Raw genomic sequence first — 23,930 nt, forward strand, 5'->3', positions numbered from 1 at the left:
CATGAAGAATTAGAAATCTCATTTGATTGCTATGGAACTTGACAATATTAATGAGCACAAGTATATACCTTATAACTAAATAATAATAATTTTACATAAAACAAACAAGAAGTAACATTCATACCTGAAACATGATGGGAATTCTTCATTCTCTAGGCTTCTCAACGGTCATGGCTCATATTGTGAGTTGGTCATTTATTTTTATGACCGGGATGTGAGCAATTTTGGACCAATATTCGTTCCGTTTATATCTTTCTTCTAACAATGGACAACTTATAATGGTCAGTTCCTCAAGAAAGGTAGGGAGGCTGTCTTCTGGCAATGACTCTAGTCTTGGACACTCGCAGAAAATGAGTGTTTTCAGCGAGGAGGGAAAGACTTTTTCTGACAATGAGTTTAGTTCTGGACAGTTCCAGAAATGAAGTGTTTTCAGCGAGGAGGGAAAGGCTTTTTCTGGCAATGAGTTTAGTCTTGGACAGTTCCAGAAATAAAGTGTTTTCAGCGAGGAGGGAAAGGCTTTTTCTGACAATGACACAAGCTCTGTACAATTAATAAAGTAAATGCGATCTAGAGAGGAGAGGTGTCGAAGTCCATTTGCTTCTAAGGATTTCATTTCAAAGAGACTTTTGAATTTTAGAGACACAAGGGAAATGGGCAACAGCGGCTCTTTGAGCAACATCTTAACAATGTCATCACCTCTGATATCCATTGAACGAACACGAGTAAGGCCTCGGAGACCCCACTCTGTTACCGGCTTTGTTATCCTCACAGAATAAACAATAATTATTTGTAAATTCGGAGGTAGGAAAGCTCCTTCACATAATGATAAATTCAAATTTGGAAGAATGCATAGAGTTATCGATTCAAGAGCGGTGAGTGTGTCCATCCGTTGAGGTAGTGATCTAAGTGCCTCACAATCATTGACAACAAAAGATCGGAGGGTCGATGAGCTACAAGAAGAAGTTTCTGAAATAAAAATAGATTCCAAACTCCTACATTTCCTGATGGAAAGATCTTGGAGCACAGGAAAACAATTTAATGGGAAGGAAGTAAGTGCACTGCAGCTGTTTTTTAATTTAAGAGTCACAAGTGATGTGTAATTGCTCCACGTTTCAGGAGGTAGGAATGTTAAATTCTCACATTTTGAAATACAAAGTGATTGCAAAGAAGTGGGTAAACCGTTTGTTGGAAACGCATTGAGAGAACTAATACCATAGAGATCCAAGCATAGAAGACAGGTGCTGTTTATAATCATTTTAGGTACAGATTTTAGCATATGACAGTTCGATATGTCTATTGTTTGCAGCAGACATGGAGAATCACTCTCGAGCAATGAGTATTGGGTCCTTTCAGTATTGCTTTCTGAATTCGAATGTTCCCTAATACGAATATTTTTTATTGAGGAGAGCCAATGTTGAGTAGGTGGTGTTGCCAAGAGATGGTCGCAACCATCTATATCAATCTCTTCTATGGAAGGAAGATGAGTAGGTAAATGTCCCTTTAATTTGGGACAACTTAATAACCTCAGAGTTTTCAGACGAGGAAAAGGAGACATGTTGTCTGGAAAAGGATGCCATTCCTTCCAATTTTCCATGAGCAAAAAGAACAAATTCTCAAGGGATTGAAATGGTTGGAACGAAGAATTGGAACCTCCTGCTGCCATGCCATAGAACTGCGGCCCAATTGTCTCCAAAATTGTCATGCTACCAATTTGCAAGTCCTTGAGAGAAGGTAGCTGCCCTAGTGGTGGAAGTGTCGTGCAATTCACACATTCATCAATACAGAGGGACACCATGTTAAAAAATGATGGATCTCCCAACCAACTAGGAAAATGTGTCCCACCATACAAGCCAATGTTTAATATCTTAAGGTTTGCAGATGGTTGTAACATATCAAGCACATTTCTTTCATTAAGTGTGTCATCCGTTTCCTTGCCCCACTGTAGCTTCAATTCCTCAATATGTTCTTTGCTCTTCAAGTTGGTATCACTTGCCTCCATGACATCAATGACATTCTGCAGGTTCTTGATGAATAATTTTCCCCGTAGCTTAGGAAACTTCCCAAGCTCTCTAACAGTTGAACCAATATTTTTCTTGCCTACTACAAAAAAATTTAGAGTTTGAAGGTTTTCTAGTTCAGCAATTTGCTTCGGCATCTCTATTATGCTTGTCCTATCAATATAAAGATGACGCAAATTAATTAATTTACCAACATGTTCTGGCAATTCTGTGAGTTTTGAGCACTCAGATAAAATCAAGGTTTGCAAGTAGTAGAGGTTGCATATGGTGTCAGGCAAGCTTGCAATATTCGTGCGAGAGAGATCTAGATAGCGCAACTGCACTAAATTGCCAACTGTAACGGGTAGCGTGGTGATGTTTCTATATTTTGACAACGATAACACACGCAACCTTCCAAATGTGGGTAGCAAATAATTGACCACGTTTCTTGATAAATTATATTCTGCCCATCCAAGTCCAATGGCAAGGAAGCTTCTCAAGCGTTTGAATTTGTCGAAAGTCTTAAACTTCTTGAAAACGTCGTATGTTTCTTGATTATATGACAAGTGACGAACATTTTCATAGCTCTTAGCGCCAAATTCATGTCTGTAACAACTTCTTCCAGATACAGCAGTAGCTAAATCATTAACAAGGTCATGCATGACAAATATTTGTTTTCCATAATTATCATGCAATTGTTGAATCAATGATCTGGATAACAATTCAGCAAAAAACTCATCACCTACTTCTTCCATTGTTTTTCTGTCTTGAGAATGATCAAGGAAGCCTTCTGCCATCCACAACAAAACCAATTGCTTCCTATCAAGCGGATAGTCCTTTGGAAAAATAGAGCAATAGGAAAAACATCTTTTCAATTGAGACGAAAGATATTGATAACTCAAGCGCAATGCAGGCAAAATATTATCATTCTGTAAGTTCCATATGTCGTTGTTCAGAACTTCAATCCACTCTTCAGTATCTACTTTCGAACGCAATAGTCCTCCAAGTGATTTTGCAGCGATTGGCAATCCACCACACTTTCTGGCAATCTTCCTGCCAATTGGTTCTAGGTTTCGGCGTTGAGTTTCAGAAAAGTCTCCACTTCCAAATGCATGTTTGGAGAGTAAAAACCAACTGTCTTCATGGGATAGAGGATCTAATGAAAAAATAGGAAATGTGCGTGCAACATCTGCCACTTTTTTGTGGCGTGTTGTGATGATCATTCTGCTTCCATTTTTTCCATATATCAACGGAGATGCAAGTTCATCCCAATCAGAATAACTGTCATTCCATAAGTCATCCAACACAATGAAAAATCTTTTGTCCCTCAAATTTTTCTTTAACTCAACTCGAAGAATATCAAGATTTCTGTCATTCCATGTTTTTGAAGTGACAGATTCAAGGAGAGCTTTGGTTACTCTAAAAACATCAAAATCCTCCGATACACAAGTCCATGCTTTGAGATCAAAGTGATGTTCAACTTTTTCATCATTGTAAGCAAGTTGTGCAAGTGTTGTTTTTCCGACACCTCCCATGCCTACAATTGCAACTACGCCCATATTGTTCTGGCTAGTATTGCTTTGTGATAGCAACATGTTCATTACTTTGTCTTTGTCATCTTTCCTACCAACCATGACAGATTCATTGAACATAGGAGTTGAAGGTGTTCTACGAGAAACTCCGACACTTTTAGTTTGCAAACTAATGATATCTTTATTTTCAGCAAAATGTTTGAGGTTTAAGCACATTTTTTTCATTTGGGAATTGATCTCTTCATAGTTATTTGTAGAAGGAGAAAAAAAGAAGTTCCAGACCTGTTTAGTTTTGCTTGCAGCTTGCGTGTTCTCCATCTGGCATTGAAGGGAATCATAGCTAATTTGGTTGAGCAGATCTTCAGCATCGTAGAGAGCATCTTTCAAGCCATCAAGCCATTGTTTGACAGAAGGAGTGTTGATCTGCTTCTCCTCTGCAGCATCTAGCACAGGTTGAATAGTGAGTAGTGTTTGTCCTAACTGTTCCAAGAGTGAGTCATCGAACTTGGTTTTTTTGAAGTAATCAAGAAACTCTTTGGAAGCAAGTTTCTCAACTAAGTTCTGAACAGTTGCAGAGAGGAAAGCACTTCCAATGATAGTTGCAGCCATGTTATATTAGCAAAAGATTGAAGGAAATCAAGATCTGTGTGAATTGATAGCAAAGAGTGGTATGTCAATGGTTTTCTTGAATGGTTGGCTGTGGTAATAGTAAAGCAAGAGATACATGTGATGTGAATACGGACTGATTCAATCATTGATGCAAAGGAATGGTTATTGATATAAGTTATATATGGTCCATGTGGGTCCATGTAATAATGCGGTGACCTAGCTGTATTGAAATCAATACACCCTCCGATCACTATTACAAGTAATTTTCTTTTTTGTATATTTGACCGTCAATATATCTAGTACATCAAACGTATCAAAAAAGTCAAATTTATTTATAATAGTAACCGGAGGGTGGATGTTGTTATTTTGACCAATTTGATACACTTTGTATAGACAATGCTTTTGAAACTTGTTTGCTTGAAAACTGATGGGAGTACTCATTCACAAATCAACCACCACGACAGACAATACAGAATCTGAATTTTCAAAGCTGTAATTAGTTACAACTTTTATGTAACTGGTTACAGGCTGCTGCAATTGCTTTATCTTGTTGAAAACGATGTCTCGGCTGATCATAACTCTCTTATTTGTTGCATCAAACAACTTATAAGCCCCAATGAAGTGATGCTCTACAAGTATCATAATTTCTCCCTTATCATCCAGCTTCTTTCTAAGCTGCCCCAGAACATGCTGATATGCTATAGAACCAAAATATCAAATGGTTCAAATTCGATTTGAATCGCGACCATGCTTCCTCCGGTGTTATCTTCTCAAGCTTCTTTGTTGGATACTTATCCAACAAATAGATAGTTGTGGATATCGCTTCTCCCCATAACTCCTTCAACAAATTCTTCCCCTTTTACATGTTTCTTACCATATTCGTAATCGATCAATTATTTCTTTTGACAACACTATTGTGTTGCGGTGTATAAGATGGTACAACCTCATGTACCATCCCTTCTTGATCACAAAACCTCTCAAAGTATTTTGAGACATATTCGCCTCTACCATGTATTTTGAGCACTTTGAGCTTGTGATCGCTTTGTCTCTCAACCATGGACTTGAACTTCTTAAACACTTTGAACACATCATATTTTATGTTGATTAAGTATGTCCATAGTGTTAAACTGATATAAAACTTTCATATTATTTCAATCGTATATTACAAGGAGGGAATATGTTATATTTATATACACAGAAAACCTATTTCTAATTATAACTAAATCAGAATAATTATAGTCAAATCATGGTAATTAACAATTAATAACTATATTCCTATTATAGTTCCTAAAATCTTGTTGACAGCTAACGCCAACACTCCCCCTCAAGTTGGTGCATAGAGATCTCGAATGGCCAACTTGTCAAGTGCGTTGTAGAAGTCTCTGCTACATACAGCTTTTGTGAGTATATCTACTAATTGATTTTCAGATTTAACAAACGGGAATTGAATTATCTTGGTTCCAAATTTTGCTTAATGAAGTGTCGATCTATTTCCACGTGTTTTGTCCGATCATGTTGAACCGGATTATGAGCAGTTTCAATTGCAGACTTGTTGTCACAAAAAAGGTTCATCGCATTATTCGGAGCAAAGCCAATTTCAATTAACAATCTTCGAAGCTAAAGAAGCTCACAAAGACCTTTAGCCATCCCTCGAAACTCTGCTTCAGCACTTGATAATGCTACAACCTTTTGTTTCTTACTTTTCCATGTAACCAAATTTCCTCCAACAAAGGTAAAATAGCCTGAGGTGGATTTTCTGTTGGTGATATCTCCTTCCCAGTCAGCGTCTGTATAACCTTCAACTTTTACATGATTATTCTTTGTGAACATCAAGCCTTTTCCAGGCGAGGACTTCAAGTACCGCATGATTCGAATTACCGCGTCCATGTGATCTTTACTCGGGTTGTGCATAAATTGACTTACTACACTTACCGCATACGCTATATCAAATCGTGTATGATATAAGTGTCGCATCCTGCGAAAAATCAACCGGCGAGCCTAAAAATAAAACACACAGAGCCGCCACTAAACGTTATTTATCCCAAGATAGGGAAAGGAAACGCTCAGAGAAACCTGGAAAGGAAATGGTCTCGCGACCAAGAGAATGGGTTCGGGAGTCGGTTACGCGAGGGGAAGGTATTAGCACCCCTCACGTCCGTCGTACTCGACGGGATCCACGTCCTAGAATAAAGAATAGGTTGCTAAACATCACACACACACACGGGGAACGCAGGTGGGGTTAAGAGAAGGGAGCTCGATAAGGTATCGCACCTTATGCCTACATATCTTGTCTGGAACAAGAATCAGAGCCACTGTAGTTCGGCTTACGCACGCCAAACAACACAAAACATACAAACAGATAGCAAACATGGAGCCCGACAACCACTGGATGGAATTACGTCGGCATCCGAACCAAAACACACTCAAAAGGGCAAACGTGGAGCCCGACAGCCAATCCTGGGCTTATGTCAGCATCCGAACCCAAACAATCAATCAGATAACAAGTATACAAAAAGAAAAAGGTTGCCCGGAGTGGTCTCGCACGACCACCTGCCTACATACCTCGTCTGGAACGAGGATCAGGGCGATGTAGTTCCCCTGAAAGGGACTAAATTGCTAACCAGAAACCGGGGAAAGACACACAACTAGGGAGCTGAGACTCGAGCCTAATGTTGTCATGCATCGTTAACCCTAAGTTCGGTTTTCTATCCTACTTGCATAAGCAACTAACCTAACCAGGAAAGAAGCTAGCACACAAGCATACAATCATATATCAAATGAGAACAGGCATCTCAATCAACACAAGCAGATATCCACATAACACGCACTATAGCCAAACAAGGGGGCTCAATCAATCAGGTTTGACTGCCTAAGCAAGTCATCTGTACGGGCTGGGTTTGCTCTTAACCTTGCCATTACGAGGCTAAGGTGAAGCAGATGAAAGGATGAAGTGAGGATCAGACCTCACAGCTCTTATCCCTAACCAGGGAGAGCTGACAAATGAGCATGGATCCAGAATAGGGGAACCCTTCTATACTCGATGACTCTGACACGACAGATCTTGGGCTTTTGATCTCAATGCTACAACCATGTAATGGGAGCAAGGAGAAGACTCACTGAATAGTGGGGGACAGGTTGCTTGTCCCTACCTTCCACCAATTGCCTTACTTGAAGGACTTTTCCTGCTTGGGCTTAAAAATAAACATACACAAGCATTGCCTCTTAAGGAGGACTTCAGACAATTTGCCCGGCCCGGTAACAGCCGGGTCTCCAGACTACATGAAGTTTAGGAAGCTATACCTCAATACAAGTTGCTTAAGCAAAGCAAAGCAATAGTTCACAAGGAACTGAGCAACTAAAGTACCTGGAAACAATCAAACTCAGTCAGTAATCAAGCAGACAAACCATAAACAACAAATGTATAATCAATCAGTTTAAACAAACTATGCACAACACAAGGCAAGCTCAAGGCTCAAGCCCCAAGCTCCACAACCTACAAAACAATGTTATATTAGTATACAAACATCAACAACATCAATCAAAATTGATTTGGACCATTATCCATGTGCCTTGCTTTTTGATCCTGAAAAATCAAGCAAATATTAGCAACTAGACCACTAGGCCAAGCCTAGGGTCCAAAAGCAAGAGAAAACTCAAAACAGCAAGGTATTCATCAACCAACATCAAATTAACATCAAACAAGAGCAAACATCATTGGTCTCATGTTTATATCATCCATCAAGTTCAATTCATGCACAAAACAATCCATATTGGTTCATATGAAGCCCAAAGCATACAAACAGAAGTATTGCATTCAAATCCATACCAAAACACATCCAAAAATTCTCAAATTAAATACACCTAAACAGGGGTCAATCAAGGTCTACCATGTCAAATTTGAGCTTAATTGGGCAAATGGAACCATGTCAATGAAAATCAACAAAAACAGACACCATTACATGCTTCAAATCACAACATCAATGCATACATCCAATTCAAAAATTCATAACTCAATGAAAACAAAAAATAAATGAGTGAGACCAAAACAGGGAGGTCCTAACATGTGTCTACTACATTCATATCAAATTTCATGGCCATACAGTACAACATGAGCATTTCCCAATCAAAATACAAACCTATGTCACATGAACTTGCACAATCAACAACCAGAAATGAAAAATCAAGATTAAATTGAAAATGCAATGAACAAATCCACAAAAATTCATACAACAACCTAACATGTCAACAAGTCATCATGCAAAATTTCATCCAATTCTAACATGCATAGGTTATCCAATTAAATTCCACAAGTTGACATCAAGAGGTGTGACACAAATTGTCACACCTATGTTCCAAAAATCATAACTCCAAGTCCAGGTATCATAAATGCACAAAATTTACATACAAATAAGCCTCAATGAATCAGGAATCACCACAAAAATTGGCACAAATTTCTTTTACATCATAGGCATTTCATGATCAAATTGCAAACATGTACCAAAAATGGACACACAATGGAAAACCCTAGGTCAACTAAAATATTTGCCAAGCACAACTTTGACCAATAGGTCAAAAAAAACCTACACTCAAAAATAAAGTCAACAAAATTTTCCTCATATTTTTCTGATTTTTTCTCTATTTTTAATGAATTTTTTAATGTCCTAAACATTTTTTAATAATTAAATAAAATCTCAGTGGCAATCTTGTAAATATATGAGGCAATGGCGGTAAACACAAATTTTGAAAGTTCAAAATGAAAAACGGATCAAACAGCCTATTTCATCTTCTTCCTCACGCCAAATTTCCAGAAAATGAAAAAAATTGAAGAACACTCAAAGTTAATGAAAATGGACGAGCGATAGCTCGTTGGACTCGTCTCAACATGTAGAGCATGAATATTACGTTGTTTTTCACTAACAGTTCCTAAATCTCTCGAATCGACTCACTTAGGGTTTTGAATCAAATGTTCAATTCAAGATTTCTCACTACACAGGCAAGCATTCACAATTCTAATTACATCAACGCGATCTACATAACATGTACTTCCAAACGCATATGATCTTGAAGCAAATCATGAAACTCGAAAATTGCTCAAACCTGTAATGGCAGTCGTGAGAGAGCTGTCCTCTGCGTGAATCGATCCAAAACAGATGCGCAAGAAGGATTAGGAAGGTGAATAGCAACCTTTGTCTGGCTCAACCTTGCTCCAATTATGAAGAATTCACATTTGCCATGGATGAGGAGTTTTTGCACAGCCACGATTTAGCACCTTATTCCTCTCAATTTTGCAAAACAGATGGTGAGGATGATGTTTGTGATCGAATGCAACAAAAACCACACGATTTGGTAAAGGAATGAAGGAGAATTTGGAGATTGAAGGTTTGTGTTCTTGGATGAAAATGGAGAGAATGTGATGATTCTAGATTCAACTTTGGAGAATGTGAGGTTCAGTTATGATTAGGAGATGATTTGGTTTATATACCTTGCATTAATCCACCACTAATCATGTTTAATTAACAATTTGGAATGTTAGTGAAATGGCAATTTTTGTAAGCAAGGGCAAATTGGTCAATACACAATGACAGCTAGTGCCAGCTGTTTTGACAGCTCAAGCAACCCCCAAATGCCATATGTAATGTGTAGAAACTATTCCCATTCCAATTGGTTGAGTATTTCTCAAAATCATATGTGTGTGGTAATTGATGCATTTTTAGCATTTCATTTTTCAACCCAAAACTCAAACCATGTGCATTAACCATAAAATGAATATTCAAACATACTCAAAATGCCATTCCTGAGGTGTTGGAAAAAGTCCCATCTCCAAATTCCAATTATTTTGACATTTGGACAATTTTGCCCCTGGTCCAATTCAGCTGTCCAGTTGAAAAGTGACTTTTTGCCTTGGCCATTTTTGGGAAAATCCAATGATGCACCCTCAAAGTACATGTCAAATGGAGTTTGTGCATATAAAGAACTTGCAATTTGGACAAAGTATGTGGTAGTTATGGCCTCCTGATTACGGGTCTTTTCTGAAATTCACTGAGCCATATCTTGCAAACCATACATTGGATTTTCAAGTTCTTGGACTTTTTGGAAAGGTGAGAGCAAGATCTACAACTGTAATGTTGAACAATTTTTCATTTGAAGCTTCCTTGGACTTCTGTTTTTGAGGTCAAAAACTTTCCATTTTTGGAAACTTCAGCTACAAGTCACTTTCTATTTTTGGCAGTTTTTGTCCTGACTTGACTTTCTTCATTTTAAGGCATTGAGATGTCATTCAACACTTGTTCCAACATGAATGAAATGTGTCTAACTCATTTCCACCTCCAAATCCACCAGATCATGTACAGTTGACCACAGTTGACTTTTCATCTGACAGATGAATCTGGCAATGCATAAATCAATTTGAACCCCAATCTTCAACTGAAATGGCCCAAGGGTGAAACCCTAGCCTCAATAAGCATAATATAATCACAAAATGAACCTCATACCCATCACAGACCCCATCTCCTGAATATGCCCTGACTGGCCCAATGCAACTGATTAGGGTTGACCAGTGGTCAAAACCCTAATCTCAAGGAATCTTCTTCAATCTTCTGATGACACCCAAACATGATGATGATGATGTATCAATTAAATCAAGATGAAGACCAATCTCCCTTGAGAATCATGAAACCCTAATCCACAGCCCAATCCTCAGATGGTCCATGATCAGTCAACAAAACCCTAGCTTGCACCTTCTGATTTCCTTATCTTCTGATTAAGACTTGGGGAAGATGGTCTGCACAATGTAACCACATGATATGCAATATGAAATGCCTAATGACCTAAAATGAAATGCAAATATGTTAATGCTTAGTCCCAAGAGAGGAGGGCAAATTTTGAGGTGTTACAGCTGCCCCTATTCAATCCACTGTGAACCTGTCGATACGAAATAGCCTCGGCTTTCGGATGATCAGGATGAAGAGTGATTGAATACCAAGAACAGACGAACAATTTGCACTCTGATGGGATAATAATTAACAACGCCTGCCAGCATCGGCGAAGAAACAGTTTCGAAAAACGTCGACCTGGATACCAAAATAAATGGCAACATAGGGATAACCATGGCCTGATCACCACATCCTCCTGGGATTTGTTATTCTCTTCTTTTTTTTTGCTTTCCTTGAACCCCGAATTTTCTCTGCGCAAACGATCCTCGGACCTCTGCATTTGAGCCCCGGAACTTTTTCTCCTTCTTGGTCTGAAAACCACCTCGGTCTGAACTCCGGGAAATCGGCCTGATCGCCACTTCGGTCTGGATACCGCCTCGGTCTGAACTCCGGAACACTGGTCTGAATACCACAAGTACATCAACCTGATTGTTGGAAACTTCTTCGATCTGAGAATCGGAAACTGGGCCTGAGCGCCACTTCGGTCTGGATACCGCCTCGGTCTGAACTCCGGAACATTGGCCTGAATACCACAAGTACATCAACCTGACTGTCGGAAACTTCTTCGATCTGAGAATCGGAAACTGGGCCTGAGCGCCACTTCGGTCTGGATACCGCCTCGGTCTGAACTCCGGAACATTGGCCTGAATACCACAAGTACATCAACCTGATAGTCGGAAACTTCTTCGATCTGAGAATCGGAAACTGGGCCTGAACGCCACTTCGGTCTGGATACCGCCTCAGTCTGAACTCCGGAAAACTGCTAATCGCGTAACGTCCTCTGACTTTACTTCCGTCTCTGTTTGACGGAAACATTTCCTCCAGTATCGCACTACTGGGGAACACTGCTGCTCTGACGTCCTGATGCTAGACTCCTCAGAGTAACATCTTCAACTTTCGGCAAAACCACCCCTCAAACGGTAACCACGGTTTGGGACTAGCTTATGCTTGCAATGATGTATGATTGATTTTTTCTGCGTAATGCTCCATAATTATGGAAATGCTACGCGATTATTTATTTTTTCTATGCAATATGCCATGCTTATTTTTTCATGATGAATGCATAAAAAGAAATATCCCCCTTAAGGGACTCTTCTGGGGAATACGAGACACTCTGCTGAGGAACTCGTCACCACTCTGATTCCGCCCTGCTGGGGAATAACACCGCTGCTGGGAAAAGGCAACCCTTGTTGGGGAAGAACCTCCTTTGCACCCAATCCGCTCGAAAAACTGCTGGGGATAAGCGCCACCAACACTCTGTGGGGATACAATAGTTTTTGACTTGCTGGGGATATCAATCCTGACTCCGCTTCGGGAAAACCCTCACAGATACCCGTGGACTTCGCTGGGGGAAACACTCACAGAGACTCTGCTAGGGGAATACCAACCTCCAAGCTCACCTGGGGAAACATCCATATATCACCTGCTGAGGATAACCATCTTGACCCTGCTAGGGAAATACATACCACTCCGCTGGGACAACCCAGGCAATCCATATGTAGAATCAGCTCAGCTGGGGGATGCAGAAATTCGTCCGCTACGGGAACTTGTTCAATCCACTGGTAGGATGAACACTGCTGGAGATATATTTCTTTGAAAAAGACCCGCTCCACTCGGGGAACTGCTGGAGATGTATTTCATTGAACCCGCTCCACTCGGGGAATAACAACCTTCTGGCCTGGCTGCTGAGGAAACACTGTTATAAACCTGCCGGGTATAACCATCCTGACTCGGCTGGAGAAGTCCACAGACATCGGATCTGCTGAGGAACTAGCCCTATGATTCTGCTTGGGGACTTAGCTAGGAAATGAGAATTCCCAGACTCATCTGGACCTTTTCTGCTCCATCATCTTGTATTCCAAGTCGCTCCGCGCTCGACGAGAGACGTACTCCTGGGTTTTATACATAAATTTCAATTTTCCGACTTTGAAGAGTCTTCTTGATTAATTCCAAAGGCCGTCGGACGTCTCTCGCCGTCTCTCCACCGTTCCTCCTTCGTCCCTGATCGAACTCTGCGGGGAATTGCATACTTTCAAGTCTTTCGACTTTGAAGAGTCTTCTTGATTATCATCAAGGATCGTCGTACGCCTCAACGTCTTCGTCGTTTTTCATACACTCGTCCCTGACCGGACTCTCTGGGGATTTCTCTTATCAATGCTTCCACATCACAACCTGCAAGTGAGTGAAAAGTATCTAACAGTCCCTGCAAAACAGATCATTAGATAAAACCGTGCCCCAGGCGTGTCAAGATTTCAACACTTGGGTCACTCAACCTTCCAAATAAGATTTCCAGCATTCAATCTTATAAACATGCATTGGAAGGAACCTGTACGTCTTAAAATGCAAAGTTCTTTATCAAAATAATCGGATGTTTTTGCAATCAAAGCGGTAATGAAAAACAAAAACAAAATTATTTGACTGAATGTGCATTTTATTGATTGAAAAAGTGTGTGGCTCAAATGAGCAATACAAAAGGAAGCAATTCCTGAAAAGAGGTAATTGCGCTCAAAAGGAAAAATCTATCCTAATGGCAATGTGAAACCCGTGATCTCATCGAGTTCCAACTCGGTTACACCCCATATGTCCTCAGACTCTCCGTGCTTTCTGCCTTCTGAACAAGACGATTCCGATTGATCCCTACCGGGTATTATCCATGATGCTTTAACCAAAGCGCAAACGATCATGCAGACGCAGTTGTTCGTTTCAATCCCTCTTTTGCCTGGACCGCCCTTTCGGGTTTTCAGTCCACCGGGATACCCCTTCCTGCCCAAGCCGCCCTTCTCAGGTTTTCGACTTGCCGGGTGTACAGTCTTTTCATCTATATCCCTAACTTTTGCCCGAACCTTTTTTCTGTTTTTGGTTCGCCGGGATGCCCATTTTTGCCTGGACTATTTTATTCTTTTCGTCCAGCGGGTCTCTTTATACGAAGTATTTTTTAACTGCGTCCGCATTCACAGGGGATGGGAAATCTTCACCATCCATGGTCGTTAACAACAAGGCTCCACCAGAGAAAACCTTCTTGACCACGAATGGACCTTCATAATTCGGCGTCCATTTGCCCCTTCGATCGTTTTGAGGAGGAAGGATCCTTTTCAGCACCATATCACCCACGTGATATACCCGAGGTCGTACCTTCTTGTCAAAAGCACGCTTCATCCTTTGCTGGTACAACTGCCCATGACAGATGGCTGCTAGCCTCTTTTCCTCTATTAGGCTCAACTCTTCATACCGGGTCCTTACCCATTCAGCCTCTTGCAATTTCACGTCCATCAGGACTCTCAAAGAGGGAATCTGAACTTCAACAGGTAATACAGCCTCCATCCCATATACCAATGAGAAAGGAGTTGCCCCAGTAGATGTACGTACCGACGTTCGATACCCATGCAATGCAAATGGCAACATCTCATGCCAATCCTTGTAGGTTACCACCATTTTCTGCACAATCTTCTTAATATTCTTGTTGGCTGCCTCAACCGCCCCATTCATCTTCGGACGATAGGGAGAAGAATTGTGATGCTCGATCTTGAATTCCCGACACAACTCTGCCATCATCTTATTATTCAAATTAGAACCATTATCCGTAATGATTCTCTCGGGAACCCCATATCTGCAAATGATGTCTCTCTTGAGAAACCTGGCCACGACCTGCTTCGTCACATTAGCATAAGAGGCCGCTTCTACCCACTTGGTGAAGTAGTCAATAGCCACTAATATGAATCTGTGCCCATTCGAAGCTGTAGGCTCTATCTTTCCAATCATATCAATGCCCCACATAGCAAACGGCCATGGAGACGACATTAAGCTCAAAGGATTTGGAGGCACGTGCACCTTGTCAGCATAAATCTGGCATTTATGACACTTCCGCACAAAATTAAAACATTGGGCCTCCATTGTCATCCAGTAATAACCCGCTCTCAGCAGCTTCTTTACCATTGCATTCCCACTGGCATGGGTACCGAATGATCCCTCATGAACCTCTTTCATCAATTGGCTTGCTTCTGCATCATCAACACATCTGAGCAAGACCCAATCAAAATTTCGCTTATACAGAACCCCATCCTTATTCAGGTAGAACACCATGGCTAACCTCCGCAGAGTCTTTCGATCTTTCTTCGATGCTCCCTCAGGATATTCTTGCGTCTCGAGATAGCGTTTGATATCATAATACCACGGCTTCTCATCATCAGGCGCTGTATCAACAGCAAACACATAAGCCGGTCTATCCAGACGTCCCACTTCAACACTGGGGAATTGACTCCACCTCTGCACCTTGATCAAGGCGGCAGAGTAGCCAGAGCATCTGCCAAAGGGTTCTCCTCTCTGGGCACGTGATGCATCTTCACCTTAGTGAAAAACGTCAATAATCTCCTCGTATAATCTCGATACGGAACCAAATGAGATTGATGCGTATACCATTTTCCGTTAACCTGATTTATCACCAGAGCTGAATCTCCATATATCACAAGGTTCTTGATCCTCAAATCAATCGCCTCTTCAATACCCAATATGCAAGCTTCATATTCAGCTACGTTGTTGGTGCACTCAAATGTTAGCCGGGCAGCAAAAGGAATGTGGGATCCTTTCGGCGTAACCAAAACAGCACCAACACCGCTTCCATTCACGTTAACGGCCCCATCAAACATCAGAATCCATTCGGATTCAGGGTCAGGCCCCTCCTCCGGGATCGGTTCCTCGCAATCTTTCGATTTGAGAAACATGATGTCCTCATCAGGGAATTCAAACTTCATCGGTTGATAATCATCAATGGGTTGCTGGGCGAGGTAATCAGACAATACACTCCCCTTGATTGCTTTCTGAGAGGTATACTGTATATCATATTCAGTCAAAATCATTTGCCACCTCGCAACCCGTCCGGTCAATGCTGGCTTCTCAAAGATGTACTTGATTGGATCCATCTTGGAAATCAATAAAGTGGTATGAACCAACATGTACTGCCTTAGTCGGCGAGCAGCCCAGACCAAAGCACAGCAAGTTTTCTCGAGCAGTGAATATCTTGTTTCACAGTCGGTAAACTTTTTGCTAAGGTAGTATATGGCATGCTCTTTTCGACCAGACTCGTCATGCTGCCCCAATACACACCCCATAGACCCCTCGAGGACTGTCAGGTACAGAATTAATGGTCTTCCCTCCACAGGAGGCATCAGAATCGGAGGCTCCTGCAAATATTCTTTTATTTTTTCAAACGCCGCTTGGCAATCATCATTCCACCTGACCGTTTGATCTTTTCTTAACAACTTGAATATCGGTTCACACGTGGCTGTCAGATGAGATATGAACCGTGAAATGTAGTTCAATCTACCTAAGAAACCACGAACCTCTTTCTCTGTTCTCGGTTCAGGCATTTCTTTTATCGCTTTTACTTTTGCAGGATCAACCTCGATTCCTTTCTCGCTTACAATAAACCCCAACAATTTACCGGACCGCACTCCGAACGTGCACTTGTTCGGATTCAACCTCAGTCTGAACTGTCTCAACCGGTCAAACAACTTGGCCAGATCAACCAAATGCCCCTCTTCTGTCTGGGACTTTGCTATCATGTCATCAACATAGCATTCAATTTCATGATGAATCATATCATGAAACAAAGTCACCATGGCCCTCTGATAAGTAGCACCGGCGTTCTTGAGACCAAATGGCATCACCTTGTAACAAAAGGTACCCCACGGTGTAATGAACGTTGTTTTCTCCATATCATCTGGCGACATTTTAATTTGATTATAGCCAGAAAAGCCATCCATGAAGGAAAACACCGAGAATTGAGCTGTATTATCTACCAACACGTCAATGTGAGGTAATGGGAAATCATCTTTAGGACTAGCTCTATTCAGATCTCGGTAGTCCACACACATTCTCACCTTCCCATCTTTCTTCGGGACTGGCACGATGTTCGCAACCCATGGCGGATAATTAGTGACAGCAAGGAAACCAGCATCCCACTGCTTCTGCACTTCTTCTTTAATTTTCATCGCCATATCAGGTCGAGTTCTGCGCAACTTCTGCTTCACTGGAGGACAATCTGTTCTCAATGGTAGCTTGTGCACAACAATATCGGTATCCAACCCTGGCATATCTTGATAAGACCAGGCAAAGATGTCGACATACTCTTTCAATAATGCCACCATTCTGCTCTTGACACTTTCCTCCAAAGCAGCCCCGATTTTCACTTCTCTCTTGACCTCGTCGGTACCCAAGTTCACAACCTCGATCGGCTCTTCATGCGGCTGAATCACCTTCTCCTCTTGTTTTAACAACCTGGCTAATTCCTCCGGCAGTTCACAATCTTCTTCGTCTTCTTCTTCAGCAAGATAGATCGGATTGTCGAAATCATATAGAGGTGTAACAGGATTGTTATCAATGAAATCCGGAGAGGAATCGCATCTGCATGAATGTTGATTCATGCATTGCTTTAGAACCGGTGTGAGAAATTGAAAAAGAAAAATGAAAACATTGCCATTTTTATTTTGTTTTTATTTTTAAACTGCAAAAATAAATGAAAAACAAGGAACACCGCTTTTGATTGAAAAACATCCTTTTATTTATGATGCAAAACTTGCAAATTATAAACATGAGGTGGCCCTTACAATGGACCATTACGTGTCGGGCAACACGTAAGGTTTTCATGCAAATAAGAAAGAAACAAGAAAAATATTACTCTTCGAGGAGAGTGACCCGGATGATCTCTTCGGCCTTCCAGTTGCGGATTTCCATCCCTGGTGCGCACGGCGTTATCCACCGGTCCATATCACAGTCGCTGTCAGTATCTTCACCCATCATGCAGATGTGGTCCGGATCTAGCATTCCAGCACTGGTGAAAGTTACAGGCACACGACCCCCTCTGCTCGGCCCAGAGCCTCGGCTCGGCTTATACCCAACTCCGAATCGGTCCTTCTTCTCAGGGACCTCCATTATCCTGCCCCAGCCCGGAGCCTCTCCGCTTTTGACTACCTCAGCAGCCTGCTTATAGGAAGCGATGGACGGTTTCTCTTCCTCTTGCTTGGCGAACAGGGCATTCTCCACCCTGACGGTTTCGAAAGCCTGACTTGGCGTCTCCCAGATCTCGCCGTCCATCTCAACATACTTAAACGAAGACAGGTGGCTGACAAAGATGTCCTCCTCTCCGCAAACAGTAACGACCTGGCCCTCCCAGATATACTTGAGCTTCTGGTGCAAAGTCGATGTAACTGCTCCCGCAGCATGAATCCATGGGCGACCCAACATGCAACTGTATGCCGGCTGAATGTCCATAACATAGAAGGTCGACTTAAACACTTCTGGGCCAATCTTCACTGGCAATTCCACTTCCCCAAATACAGCCCGTTTTGACCCATCAAACGCCCGCACAATCAGATCAGTCGGGGTCAAAATCAGCCCTTCACAGTTCAGCTTTGCCAAGGCCTTCTTAGGCAACACATTCAAAGAGGAGCCGGTATCAACCAGCACATGCGAAAGCACGGCTCCTTTACATTCCATTGCGATGTGCAAAGCCCGGTTGTGGTTCCTGCCGTCCACTGTCAGGTCCATATCCGTAAAGCCCAATCCATGACTGGCATGCACGTTGGATACAACCGTCTCCAGCTGGTTGATTGTAATCTCCTGAGGAACATACGCCTTCTTCAGAATTTTCAATAAGGCCTCCCTATGCCCCTCCGAGCTCAGCAATAATGAAAGAATGGAGATTTTGGACGGAGTCTGCTGCAAGTGATCAACCAATTTGTACTCTGACTTTTTGATGATCCTCAGAAATTCCTCAGCTTCATCATCAAATTTATTATCCGACCCCGCAGGCGTCGGTGTCGTCACAGGAGTACCTTCATTATTCACCACAGATTTTCCTTTTGCCCTGGCTAAAGCCTCGGCCTTTTCTTTCTTTTCTTTCTCTTCCTCTCCCCTCCTCAAAGCGTCGGGAGCAAACAGCCTTCCACTGCGAGTGAAACCGCTGGGACCGGCATTATCCACCTTTAGTACTGTGGTTTCACTAGCAGTCTGTTCTTCAACCTTTTCCCCATTACAATAAACTTCTCCCCCATAATGCCATGGCATAGCATCATCTTTGTCATATGGAATCGGCCCAGGTACCGTGATGGTAACTGGAGCCTCCTCCACCAGGTTAGACAAATCCACCGGATCATAGTATATAGTTATGGTGGAGACCTCTTCCTTCTTTCCTCCAGCCTTCTCGATCACAATCTCACCACCGTCCATCAGACCCTGGACATGCTTCCGCAGAAGCTCACAACCATTTGCAGAAATAGTGCACTCAGCACACTCAAACCCACAGCCCGGGTAAACCCCATTCATCAGCAGTTGTCTTTTCAACTCAGCCAAAGGCGTCTTCAACCGATCGACCTCAGACAGCCCCACTCTATCTTCCACAGAAATAGCATTTACTCCCCTCTGACCATGCGCAGGCATGGGATTTGCATTGACATTGGGAGAAGGCGCAAAGTTGATTGCTTTGGAATCCACTAGGTCCTGGACTACGTGCTTAAAAGCTTTGCAGTCCTCAACATTATGCCCGGGCGCACCCGAGTGGAATTCGCACTTAGCATTTTCATTGTAACTGGGCGGCCTCTGATCAGGTCTCAAAGGCGCCAGCGTCCTCAATTGCACCAGCCCGAGATCCAGAAGCTTCTTCAACAGAAACGAATAAGTCACCGGAGGCCTGTCGAATTGTCTATCATTTGCTCTGCCCCTGACCTGGTATCCAGCCCTCTGGGGCCTCTGTTGGAACGGTTGTCTTTGTTGCTGCTGTTGTTGTTGTTGCGGTTGTGCTGACTGAGACTCAGCAGGAATTGTTACCGCAGCGGTGTGCTGGAAGTAACGGTCCCTACTGGGTCCGCGCTGTGTATAGACTGCACTGGTGTCTCCTTCCTTCTTTCTCTGCCCACCATTATTGCCGAATGGTTTCTTCGTACCAGAAGAAGAAGAAGACGCACCACCTTGAATCTTGCCCAGCTTCAGCCAACTCTCAATTCTTTCCCCTGCCACCACAATGTCGGAGAAATTGGTGACAGGACAACCTACCATCCTCTCAGCAAATGGCCCCTGCAGGGTCCCCATAAACAGATCGGACATCTCTCCGTCCACCAAAGGAGGTTGAACTCTGGCAGCCAGCTCTCTCCACCTTTGTGCATACTCCTTAAAGCCCTCATTGTGCTTTTGAGACATACCCTGCAACTGGGTACGACTCGGAGCCATATCTGCATTGAACTGGTATTGCTTGAAGAAAGCATCTCCCAAATCTTGCCAGCTTTTAATATTAGACGATTTCAATTTGGTGTACCATTCCAGGGAGCCTCCGGACAGGCTGTCCTGGAAGAAGTACATCCACAGCTTCTGATCTGAAGTATACGCGGAGATCTTGCGGACGAAGGCTTGCAAATGCGTCTCTGGGCAGGAACTTCCGTTGTACTTATCGAACGCAGGCGCCTTGAACTTCTGAGGAATAACAATCCCCTCCACCAATCCCATGTTGGACATGTTAACCATCCCTGGCGTGGCATAACTTTCAAGCACTTTTATCTTCTCAGCCAGCAGTTGGATTTCTTTGTTCTGTGGAGGAATATTGTAAGGCGCGAAGGGCTCATTCTGTATCGAGAATTGATCCGCCTCCCTATCTTCTTCCTGATCGTCATCAAAACCATAAAACGGAGGCACAAAGTTGTCCTTCAGATTCTGGCTTGGTCCAGGTTGACCACCAGCATTGTTCACCAAACCAACGGTTGTTCTCTTCCCACCATCACGAGATCCTTGCCCCTGGTTGGAGACTCCATCCAGGTTGACCCCACTATTCACAGCAGAAACCCGCTCGAGTTTCTCAACCTTGTCCGCGAGAGCCTTCTGACCAATGGCAAAACCTTGCATTATATTGATCAGCTCGTTCATTTTCTCTTTCAATTCCAGCATGTCAGCACTGGGAAGCTCCATGAGTCTGGGTGTATTTCTCCTTGTGTAATATCGGTGAGGGCGAGTTGAGTGCAGGGGTACTACTCTTCGAGCGCGAGCAATGATTCCTGTTTACAAACAAGCACGTTAGTAATAGTCACCTGCAAAATAAAACACAAGTTATCATGATTATGCATGAATGCAGTGTCTATCCATATGAAGGACACTTTGTCTCTCGACCCTGGCATCGTCGAGACAAATAATAAGCCGGCATTAACATTCTGATTAGCAGCATTTGGTTTTGTCGTACAGATCGGAGATATGTGATTTAGCAAGAATACCCCCAACCATGTGTGTGCTTGTGTAAGTGCATACGGTAAAGCAAATAAAGCTTGAAAACCAATCACTGAACAGAAATCATCATCACATAACCAAAAGAGTGCACAAACAGTGCAATAGTCATACATCAGCCAAATATCAGTCAAATACAATTCTCCAGAATAGGAAAGAAATACAGACAAAGTGAATTCCGTCAACAGGCCTGACGGTAATTCAACACAAATGAAAGATCTAACTGGATGAGGGTCCCGCAGGTGGCCCTATCTCGCCTTCCATCCTTGCGAACTCTGCGGCGAACCTGAGCTCTATGTTCTCCTGCTGTAGTCTTCCAACTTCCTTCTGATGAATCTTCATCTGCCTGAAGTAGTGGTCTCTCTCAGCTAGGTAATGATCTCTCTCAGCCCTGATCTTCAGACTCTCTGAATCCTTGACCTGCAGCTTAGCCTCCCACTCAGCAATGATGCCTCTGACTCTATCATCTCTCTGCTCTCTGACAAGGATCTGCCTCCTCTTCTCATCCTCAATCACCTTCGATGCTCTGAACAGCTTCTCCTTCGTGATATCGTGCTCCCTGTTGGACGATGCTAAAGCCTGGCTGATTTTCCCATAGTAGGCCGTATCCATCTCAAAGCGTTTGGTCTCTAAAGCATGCCGCTTGTCTTGATCTTCCAGCTTCACTTTCATCTCTTGGCTGGACATCTGGATTCGAGCAACAGTCATCTCTAACTCCGCTTTCTCCGCAAGTAACTGATCTCTGGCCCTCTTCGTCTCGAGGAATTCCTCCATACTAACAGAAGAACTTGGACCCTCGATCCTAGGACACACTGAGTCACCTCCAGGGAATGGTAGAAACGTAGACTCAATCCTCTTCCGCAACCAATCCTCAAATAGTGGAAAATACCGGCAGTTGACTTTGCCATAAGGAACCTTACCCCTCCTCTGGATATCTCGCCATTCGTCCAACACTTGCCTCAGCTTGGCCTGATTACCCTCAATCGGAAAATAGAAGGACTCCTGAATCTCTCGCCCGAGAGGAGAACCCTCTATAGCAAACCCCATCTGTCTCCGGAGAAGCACCGGGTTGTAATTAATGCAACCCTGAACTCCCACCAAAGGCACATTAGGCAAACTCCCGCAACTGCATATGAAATCTCTTCCAGCCAAACCATTATGAGTCCAAGAAATGTCATCAGCCCGCAAACCCATCAACCTGAAGGACCACTTGACACGGGGATCGATATAAGCAAAGGCACCTCGAGAAGGCAAATACCCCATAAACCATCGGAAGAGCAACTGAGAACAACACCTGATCAAGCCACCACGCCGCTTCTCATTCCTGTTATGAACCGAGTAGTAAACATCTCCGATCAAAGTAGGAATAGGGTTTCTCTGTATGAACAATCTGATAGCATTATGGTCCACAAAATTCTTCTGATTAGGAAACAGAACAATCCCATAAATGCTCACAGCAATCAAAGCACAAACCGCCTTCCAGTTACCCATAGCAGCATGTTCCTTGGCATTAGCTTCCAAGAAACTCAAATGAAACCCCGGTATCTTTCCCTTCTCCTTCAAACCTTCCTTGACCATTTCCGGACTCAAATGAAGAGCACGTGAAATTCCAAGGACATCTGGCTCTGTTCTGGTGACATGGAAAGGAATCTGATCACGGACCTGAATACCCAGGATGCTGACATAATCCTCCATCAGGGGTCCCAACAAATAGTCTGGAAAAACGAAGCATCTCAGCCCCGGGTCGTAGAACTGAAGAAGAGTATGAATGGCACTCCTATCACAGTCAGTGAGCCTGAAAACCGTCTTCAGAATACCACCGTATGACTCTCTAAACATCCCCACATGATCAGGAGTAATCAATGCTACCATATCCTTGAGCACACCAATCTCTGGATCGAAGAAACTGTAAGCAATGTTGTTCTTCAGGCCGGTCCTCATCTCTGAACAGAAATCTCTCAACCAGGATATCGATCAAAAGTGTCCCTGCATATGGGTAAACATGTGTTAGATGCAATTAATGCAAAATGTAATGATGCTGATGAATGAATGCAATGCGTTGCCATCCTCCAAGCCATCTGATCATCTGCACTGAATCTGAGTTTCTGAACTAATCATAACCATCTGAGGAATACACAATCACAATTCTGACCCACAGGTTCCGAAATAAACGGAAGACAGATACATCATCATCATCACCACTGGTCTCTGAGCAGACACACCATCACCCTCTGAATCGGCCCAGGGAATCCGAAATAAACAGATCCCCACTGATAAAATATCTCGGCCCGGGGAATCCGAAATAAACGGATCCCCACTGATAAACCACGGACAGCACTCCGGCGTCACAGCAATAAATAACCATAAATCCGACTTATAATTATGTCTCTGAATCACAGATCAAAAGGTCACCATCTGAAGGCTATCTGAACAAACATCTGACAGAACAACCCTCCCCTCACAGGTAGGTTCTAAACAAGCCATCCTAAGGCGGATAATAGTCTCGACAATCGGGCGGAGATACTCAATGGGTTTGCCCTTTCGGGTGTGCCATCGTAGCTCCCTTAAAATCGTCTAAACCAAAGATCCGGGAATGATCGGTC

At 42.9% G+C, this 23,930-nt stretch overlaps 1 protein-coding gene and 1 long non-coding RNA gene across 6 annotated transcripts in view; one reads left to right on the forward strand and one right to left on the reverse strand.

Annotated features, from left to right (window-relative positions):
- Nucleotides 1-4,293, reverse strand: part of LOC127085662 (putative disease resistance RPP13-like protein 1) — a 141,946-nt gene extending 137,653 nt beyond the window's left edge. For 2 of the 5 annotated variants that reach the window (XM_051026149.1, XM_051026151.1), the window contains exon 1: nucleotides 2,126-4,291. In XM_051026149.1, coding sequence (XP_050882106.1) covers nucleotides 2,126-4,138 — 2,013 coding nt within the window. In that variant the 5' untranslated portion in view covers nucleotides 4,139-4,291. Of the gene's footprint in view, nucleotides 1-124 lie in introns of all 5 variants that reach the window. The other 3 variants (XM_051026152.1, XM_051026150.1, XM_051026148.1) reach the window with 3 other exon arrangements.
- The window catches only part of LOC127085666 (uncharacterized), a 143,878-nt gene that overhangs the window by 89,442 nt on the left and 30,506 nt on the right, over nucleotides 1-23,930 (forward strand). Inside the window, exon 2 of the long non-coding RNA XR_007789247.1 lies at nucleotides 2,126-2,258. This is a non-coding gene — a long non-coding RNA (uncharacterized LOC127085666). The remainder of the gene's footprint in view (nucleotides 1-2,125; nucleotides 2,259-23,930) is intronic.

This window comes from Lathyrus oleraceus, chromosome 5, assembly GCF_024323335.1.
Source record: "Lathyrus oleraceus cultivar Zhongwan6 chromosome 5, CAAS_Psat_ZW6_1.0, whole genome shotgun sequence".
In the NCBI taxonomy this organism is placed as follows: domain Eukaryota; kingdom Viridiplantae; phylum Streptophyta; class Magnoliopsida; order Fabales; family Fabaceae; genus Lathyrus; species Lathyrus oleraceus.